Source organism: Scatophagus argus, chromosome 11, assembly GCF_020382885.2.
Source record: "Scatophagus argus isolate fScaArg1 chromosome 11, fScaArg1.pri, whole genome shotgun sequence".
NCBI classification, from domain to species: Eukaryota; Metazoa; Chordata; class Actinopteri; family Scatophagidae; genus Scatophagus; species Scatophagus argus.
In genome coordinates, this window is record NC_058503.1 from 920,205 (window position 1) to 929,138 (window position 8,934).

Below are 8,934 nucleotides of genomic sequence, written 5' to 3' on the forward strand. Positions count from 1 at the left end.
TACGTCATCAGTCTGCGCGCTAACACAAAAATACATGCAGCTAAGGAGATGTAAGCCGATAGATGTGTTTGTAGAGAGGCTTGAACCTAGCTACCTGGATTGTGCCAAGCGAAGACAGGTTGCTATGACTGTCGCTTGCTTTGTTTTGACATTTTTGCTGACACCGTTATACGTGTAATTAATAACTTGACTTACTTGAATTGACTCAGTTGTACTGCAAAGCATTGAGCACTGTTGCGTCAGGCTGAAACTTATTTACTTATTTAAATATTTTTTCTCCGAAAAACAGCGCTTTTTTTCAGATAAATGCAATACGCTTCCGTAGGAACGACAGCCCTTTGTCTGGAACGATTTTATTGACGCTGTCTAAAATGCTCCGGAAGTGACCTTGTGAACTGCAGCGCTGCCACTTTTAAGTGTGCTCGTTGCGCTGCAGCTCTAAGCCACAGAAACAAACTGCAGCGGACGGAGATAGCCGACTTTAAATCACTGAACGTTAGCTGATTAGATGTTATACGTTCACATTTATTGACGCACAGTTAGACACTTCAGTAAGCCACAGTGACACGTCAATTAGCTTGGCTAGCCGTGTTAGCTATCTAGCATCCTTTCCCTGGCGTCACTTCCTACTTTTGCAACTCGCGCCCAGAGAGCAGCGAAACAGATGGAGTTACAAGGTAACTCGAGTTTTATTAAGTTTTAATCGGTTGATTTTGGCTTATTGTATTTTTCCGTTGTTATTTAAATGATTACCAGTCATCTGTCTGTTCTGAGTGTCCCTCCATCGTTAACATAGTTTTGTGTTTGTAAAAGGTAAAACTCAGTAAAAGGTCAGTCGGGTTATAATCTGGTTGTCATTTTTATGTTCTCACAGATTGACGGCAAATTAATTAAAGTAAGAATCTGACAGTATGTTAATGTCATTGTGCTGTGATTATTATGTGACTGATCCTGATCCAGATCCAGAGAATCCTCATCAGAAGCATAGGACAGCTTCTGAGTGCTGCACTCAGTTCTGCAGTCCGGATCAGACACAGCACTATCATATATGAACTTTTACCAGCACACGAATTGTCACTTGAAATTGACCTGAAACGCTCAGGTTATGTTTCTCCTATAAAATCATTAAGTAAAATAAATTCCTAAAGATCTTTCAGAGCCCCACACTGTTGTCTAACAGCTTCAACCACAGTTTGAAGGAATTTCCAGAGTTCTCATACTTTTCCATTCATGGAAAAGTATGCCCAATGTAATAATAATAATAATAATATTAATCCATCCATCCATTTTCTGTTCTGCTTATCCATCAGGGTTGGGGGGCACGGGAAAGGCACTAGAAAAACATGCTACACAGAAGGGCTCAGACCGGGATTCAAACTTGTAACCCTCTTGCTGTGAGGCGACAGCGCTAACCACTGTATCAGTACAACTCTCCCAAGTTGTTTTCTCATTCTAAATGTGTACAATGTGAACCTAAATGCAAAGCAGATACAATAGGCATCCTCTAGCTCACTAATGTTTGGATTAGGAAACTGAGTCATGATTTGGGGAAAATCCGTAAGTAAGAAAGTCTGTACAGGAGCTGCATCTGATTTGCTGCAGTTTACATTTTTGTTAATGAAAGAGAGAGAAACATCAAGTTGGTGACCACTTGTCTTAAACCAGTTTAAAACAGTCTAGCTGTCCCTGATTTTCAGTGGGAACTGAACCAATGTCACTGGGCTCTCCCACCTCTCCCAAGCCGGGCTCTGGAGCTCAGTTTCTACCCGGCTTCTTGATGGGTGACCTTCCAGCTCCAGCTTCTCCCCAGCCACGCACCTTCAGTCTGGCTACGCCTATTATGGAGAGCACAGGTATGCAAAGAGGTCACCAGAGGTCTGTACACAAAGCAACTTCAACGTACTGCGGCTATTTACTCGTTACCTGGCTTCACAAAGCCTAACAACTGCAATCACACTACGCACCGAGACAATAAGTGTCAATCAAATAAGTTATCCCAGGCTTCCCCAATCTAACCAGGAGAGAATTCTCTTGAAAGATGTGGCGTTTGCAACACATGACCAGTCTTAAATACTCAAACGCCTGCTTGCAACAAAGCAGCCAAAAGCAAACTATAATATTAAGTTAAATACATACCCTAGGTTAAAAGCAAAATAGTTTCAGCTGCCAAATACAGGAAGAAGAGCTGTCAAAGAGTCATCAACTGTCAATGCAGAAATTAATTATATTATCACTTTTATCGCAAGTGACATCATAGTATTACTGTTCCTTCATTAAGGCACGTGTGGGCCTGATTATAATTACAACTGAGTGTTCCGTTAAATTTATTTGTTGCTTAGGAATATTTTTATGATTTGTGTTTCACAGTTTTAGCCTTATTTTTTTCAGCTACAGCCCTGGTGATGTCATTTGAACCAAGTAGATAAGATAAGTCCTTGTGTTATAGCAGGGACCTTTGCAAATGAAAACATAATGCAAAGCATTTCTTTCGTAGAGACATGGCTTTAGTACTTCATTCAGTCTTTGTTGTAGGATATCAGGAAGAGAAAGCAAGATGAAATGGCTTTGACATTGTTTGCAGCCGACAGGGAAAAAACGTGAGCTGAAAAAGACAGGAGGGTGCTACTAAGCACAAGGACACCTCTGTCGATCCATGTACTGAGTTCCAGGATCATCTATGAATCATAATGACATTTTTCAAAAGATTTGTTTGGTCTGTAGGCAGTGCCTTTATATATTTTGAGCAGCCCAAGTTATCATGGCGATGTATCCCTGTAACAAGTGAACCATTGTCATACCCTTTAAGTTACTTTGTTATCCTGCTTCATAACATAGGCCTCAGAAAGACACCCATCAGCAGATAAGCTGCTTTTTTTTTTTTTTTCTGTAAACGTATTGGTGTTTCTCGTCCTGGACTTCAGTAGGTGGGGGAGGCTCCGCCCCACAGCCTGTTGTTCCTACCCCCAAGGATAAGAGTGGAGCCCCACCTGTTCGCAGTATTCATGACGACCGGGTTACTGTTACTGCAACCCCCCTCAACATGCACAGGCAGGTTAGTACACAGGCACTATCTGATTGATGGAGAGCAGCAGCCTGTCACATCAACTGAAAGTAAAATATTTTCTAACATGTATTGAATCTCTCTCCCTCTCTATTTGTCTTCAGTGTTTTCCAGTTATGCAGTCTCCCTTGTCTGCACGTGGGGCCTCAACTCCAGGAACAGGTAAACCCTATCTATTATCTCATGATGCTTTCCAATTAGAGCAGGTCTAGACCAAACTCTTTAATTAAATTTTGTAATACAGAGAACCCCTTGGAGCAGACCCAGACTCTAGGTGGGTGACCGTCTGCCTTGACCAGTTGGATTGAGATAGAGAGAGAGAGAGAGAAAGCGCAAGGGAGAGAGATGGAGATGGAGAGGGAAAGGGGGGGTGAAAAAATTAGCAGACAAACAGATGCGTAGAAACAGCAATAAAAGCAGAAGTATTAGAACTATAGATAATGGTAATGATGAAGTATACAGAAGGTACTATGGTGATTATGATAACAATAGTAGTAACAATAATAATGGTAGTAGCTGTAGTCACAGTAGTAATAGAATTAAAATAAATTATGACTAAACAGTAGTAATCGTAGTAGGTAGCAGTCTTTGAAATATTCGATATGTGTGGGTTAAAGGACGTCCTGGTCAAAGATAACTCCTAAATTTCTTACAGTGAAGCTTGAGGCCACGGCTAAGCCATCTAGCATTGCAATATCACTGTATAATTTGTTTCTAAGGTGTTCGGGGCCCAGAACAATATCTTTTGTTTTGTCTGAATGTAGAAGTAAAAAATTGCAAGTCATCCAGGTTTTTATGTCTTTAAGACATGCCTGAAGTTTGACTAGCTGATTTGTTTCATCTGGTTTCATTGACAAGTACAATTGTGCATAGCAATGAAAATGTATGGAGTGTTTGGGAGCATATAAGGGGTGAATAGTATTGGCCCGAGGACAGAACCTTGGGGAACTCCGTGACTAACTTTGAGTGTGGACGATGTATCATTAACATGAACAAATTGAGATCGATCTGATAAATAATAACACTCACTGTGAGCCTGGAATATATTACAAAACAAGCATAGGCATGCAAAGGCCACATATATTAGCAGTGAGATGACCATTTAGGAAGACACATAAGTGAAATTCTTATCTGGTGCCACTATTAACAGGACTAAGTCACCATTTCAAAAACGTAAGGTTAGAGAAGCATCATAGTTTTGGTTAAAATGTCTACTTTGTCTAAATTGTCTACTTAGTCAATTTCCGTTATTATGGTTTAACAAAACCAACACTGACTGTCAGTCGGGAATAGTAAACAATAGTAAACAATATTTTCTTCATTCCTTCCTCTGTGTTATCTGACCTCCTCCTTAGCTCCAAATAGACAAGAGTCACAATTCCTATAGCCTCTAGAGGTCTTGTCACTTAAACGTATGCAAGTATTGTTTTTGGGCACTTACTAAAGTGACTGATGTCTCAAATATGTCACCTGTAGCTAATTAGCACTTATGCGCAGAAATAAAAATTTTAGCTGTTTCCTGATTATGTGCTCACTGCAGATGTTGTCTTTGTTCAGCCAAAGATTTGTAAGTAACAACACGTCACTGTGCAACAAAGAGTGGTCTCTGACTTTTCTTGGTAAACAATACCAACAGAGTGGGGTGTCTTTTCTATAGAAATGATCTTTCTGAATGCATCACTTAAATTTCACTTTCCTCCCACCTCTCTGTAGCATACGTCTAGCATTATGTTTTAGCACTGCTAAAAAGTTCATACTAGATTCAAAATCCAGGATTCAGATTCAGAATCCATCCCAACTTCTGAATTGCGTGAGAATCAAACAGTTGGCTGATTTTACAGTAAAGAGGAAAGAGAGAATGGGACTAAAGTACACAGTCAGCTCCGGAGAGCTGCTCAGTGGGAGTTGGTCTCCTTCACTCTCTGCTCCATTCTGTTCATCTCCTACAGCAGGGTGGTCCTCCCGCAGCGACCAAATGTCAAAAAGTCACTGTGGGTAAAGTTGAAAGTGAAATAAATATTGACCACTTTACTCGCCTCCTAGCAACACATGACAGTGAAGACATTTGATACAGCGTCTCTTTTAATGGCTAATACCTATTCAGCTTTAGAATAATGTATATCCAAAATGTTTTGGTTTGTAATGAAAGCAGCAAAAGCATACTCCCGTATTTACCTTTCTTTACCTCTGCCTGTCTGCCTATCTCTGTCTTCAGGTATGCAGCAGGTGTGCCTGTCTCCTGCTCAGATGGATCCTTTCTATAGTCAGGGAGAGTCTCTGTCATCTGATGATCAATTGGACCAGACCTGGGTCACTGTGTTTGGGTATTTTTTTCACAAAATATACTAATAACACAGCTACATATACTGTGAACATGTAGACATGAAGTTTGTGTGTCTGTGTGTGTGTGTGTTTGTTAGTTTTCCTCCAGCTTCAGCCTCCTACATTCTGCTGCAGTTTGCTCAGTATGGAAACATCCTCAAACATACGGTGAGAAACACAAAAAGTAAATGCCGACCCTTCCAGTTATAAAATGGATCTTATTTTATTCTAAAATTATATTGGTGTTTAAAAGCGAAGTATGAAATTTGCAAAATACAGTAGAAATTATTTATAGGATAAAAATGATGACATGGTGACATTTTATACCCAAACATCCAGCGTTTCCCACAGACAAGTTTAGGCCCGATAAAATGGCACTGTTTTTAGTCTTTTTTTCTTCAGTGTACTTCGTGTCAAACCATTCACTAATGTCCCTCGTCCACTTAAGTACAATGTGAAACATAAATGGTCTTCAGTTTTTTTATTGTATAAACTTAACTTACAGTCTCTTGCCTGTTTGAGAATATCAGACAAGGCAGAGGCAGAGTGGTCTGCTGTGTTGTTATTAACTATGTGTCTCCAACAGTATTTGCACTCCTCTGTCTACCAACACTTGTCCCCTGAATGTAAATTTATACCTATATTGTCAAAAGGCAAAAGCACAATGACTCTACATAAATACAATACATAAATACGACTATCAGCAGGATGGTTCTCCCTTGCAAGCCAGGTCCTGCTCAAGGTTTCTTCCTGTTAAAAGGGAGTTTTTCCTTGCCACTGTCTGCTTGCTCAGGGGTTCAGGCTCTGTAAAGCATCTAGAGACAATTTTGATTGTATAAGGTGCTATATAAATAAATAAATTGAATTGAAATAATTAGTTTAATATCTAACAAGTATTTATGGTTCCAACTCCTGAGGGTAGCAACTTTTAAACCAGTGATTGTCAAAGTGGGGTGGGGTCCATAGTCTTCGAATTTGTGTCAGTTTAGAAATCCTTGATGTGAAGAAGTTTAAAAACTACTGGTTTAAAAGGCTAGCCAATAAAAATTATACACATCTGTTGTGTTGGCTGTGTTTTGACATAGAACAAAATTTATTTATGATTTACTGACAGATGGCATCTCCTGGTAACTGGATGCACCTTCAGTATCAGTCCAGACTTCAGGCCAGAAAAGCATTGTCTAAAGATGGAAAAGTGTTTGGTGACGCCATCATGGTGGGAGTCAAACCCTGCATAGACAAGGTCAGTACATGATTTCACCCACATACATGTCTATCTGTTTTATTGTCCATCTATTGTCCTCTCTGCCATATAATTGGCTGTCCACATCAGGTGAGATTTAGCCCAGTTTGAAGCCTGAACTTGCACTTGAACTGAACTTAGCAATTTGGGTTTTTTTTTGTCTCTCTGTCTCAGAGTGTGATGGACAGCAGTATGGCCATCTCTTCTCCCCTGTCCTCCTCTTCTGTCCTCCCATCCACTCCTCGCTCAGCCATCAGACCTCTCAGCGCCACTTGCACAAACTCTGGCAGCGACTACCAGGTGACTGCTAACTTCAGGATTCACTTTGGGATTTGGGATTACTTGAAAATCTGAACTGTGCATTTATTTGACTGAGGAAATAAATACATGTATCTGTCTTTAGGTGGTAGCAGACAGACAGACACCCAGGAAGGACGACAGTTTTGTTTCCAAGGCAATGGAGTACATGTTTGGCTGGTGACATTATGCAGTGCAGCCTTGTAGGAGAGAGGGGAATCAATGGACAGATGGATGAACTAATTCATTGCAGTGCATATGTATGCGTGCGCAAGCATGAGGTGGAAGGTCTTTATGTCTTTCCCTTTCTTCTTTTATAATAGTATTTTTAAATGTTTTTGATTCAATAAAGGTTTTCTCTGGTTTGAATTCAGTAATGTGCAATTGTTGACCATACAAAGTTAAGTGACATCTTGGCATGCATGTTGCGAAGATTAGCAGGTATATCTAAATTGGCGTATGATGAAGCAGTGAAGTGCACAGTGACATTCCCTAACCATCCCCTTAGTAATCCACACCAACAAATGAAGGAGATGATACTTACTAAGCTGTATTATTGTTTCTTTGTCAATCTTTTCATTTCTGTTGTAGAGATACACATTGTACACATTCTGCTCTTGAAACAAAATTGCACCAATAACAGAGCCTATTGCAACCTGAATTAATACAAAGTTTCTACTGCTCGCTATTTTATAATCAGTTTTTTTAAATAAAACTTACCGTTGTCATCCAAGTTATTCAGTGGCGACTAAAATTTAGCAAGCGCAATTATGTTTAAACCCAGTGCAATTCAACCACAGTTTTTGAATGTTTGGGACAGAAACAATAAACAAAATGAGACCTCATAATGAAACAGATACCTCTCATTTAACAACCACGATGATTCTGTGGTTAGTGCTGTTGCAAAAAGGAGGAGGGAGTTTGTGTGTGGAGTTTGCATGTACTCCCTGCACCCGTGTGGGCTTTTGCCAGCTAATCTGGCTTCCTCCCACAGTCCCAAAATCAAATACATTAGGTTAATTGGCTGTCTGTGAGTGTGTGGGATTCTCTGTTTTTCTGTGTCAGCCCTGTGATTGACTGGTGAGCAGTCCAAGTTAGTCCTAGCCTGCCTCTCCCCTGTTGTCAGCTGGGTTAGGCTCCAGCACCTCCATGACTGTGACAGCTGACTGTGACGTCTTTATATTTGTTCAGTCCTGTTTTGTGAGGCGGAGATGACACAAAGGTGATGCCAGAGGCCAAGATCTAGTGAGCGTAAGATGGTGATGATGAAGATAGGGACCATCCCTATCTTAGTCAGCTGTTCAGCTATTGTTTCAGCTCTCTCTGCACAAAAGCCACCTGTTGGTACTCATGTTGTACTCATGCGTCTTGGCTCTTCGGGAAAGGAACAAGGAAAAAAAAACAAAAAACTTGTCTCAGCATTTCTCAATGCCTCCTCTCAGTTACACCACTAGAGAGCGCTCTTGGGTCATAATAACTGAGGAGTAGTTATTCTAATCTTGTCACGTCTGTTTGATGAGTGTTTGAGGAGGAGGATTAGAGCCAAGCTATCCTCTTTGTTGGACAACAACTCCCACCCCATGCATGAGGCTCGTGACACTGGGCAGCTTTTCCGGTGGCAGGCTGCTTCACCCTAAGCGTGTGAAGGAGCGTTACCGCAGGTCCTTCCTTCTGGTTGCTGTGAGAGTGTACGACCAGCACTGCTCCTGGAAGACATCATGCACACCACCACCTACTGAACAACAATAAATCATCGTGAAATAATCTCCTATGTGCAATTTCATGTAAATAGACCTGTAATAATTTCACTTACTCTTGTATTTTTATTTATCCGTACCTTTATATTTCTATATCTGTTATTTTTATGTATCTATATCTTTATTTTCTGTCCCTGTGGTGTTGTGACAATTGCAAATTCCCCCTCCATGGGAGACTGCTAAAGGTTTATCTTATCTCATTTTATGTTCTTTTACTCAGTTGGAGCATAGAATGGCAAGCAAGTGCAAGATAT

The 8,934-nt window shown here is 40.5% G+C and overlaps 1 protein-coding gene across 3 annotated transcripts; it reads left to right on the forward strand.

The window, feature by feature from the left end:
- nup35 (nucleoporin 35) lies at positions 1-7,296 on the forward strand. 3 transcript variants are annotated; one of them, XM_046404667.1, is made up of 9 exons: positions 1-677; positions 1,698-1,853; positions 2,925-3,052; positions 3,166-3,223; positions 5,277-5,385; positions 5,482-5,551; positions 6,498-6,626; positions 6,801-6,926; positions 7,030-7,296. In XM_046404667.1, exons 1-9 carry the CDS (start codon positions 665-667, stop codon positions 7,105-7,107), a joined length of 867 nt encoding a protein of 288 aa, XP_046260623.1. In that variant the 5' UTR covers positions 1-664; the 3' UTR covers positions 7,108-7,296. The 3 variants fall into 3 exon arrangements, with proteins under 3 accessions (XP_046260623.1, XP_046260622.1, XP_046260624.1); XM_046404666.1 differs by having other exon boundaries at positions 4-677; positions 2,922-3,052; XM_046404668.1 differs by having other exon boundaries at positions 23-118; positions 2,922-3,052.
- Positions 7,297-8,934: the final 1,638 nt, after the last annotated feature.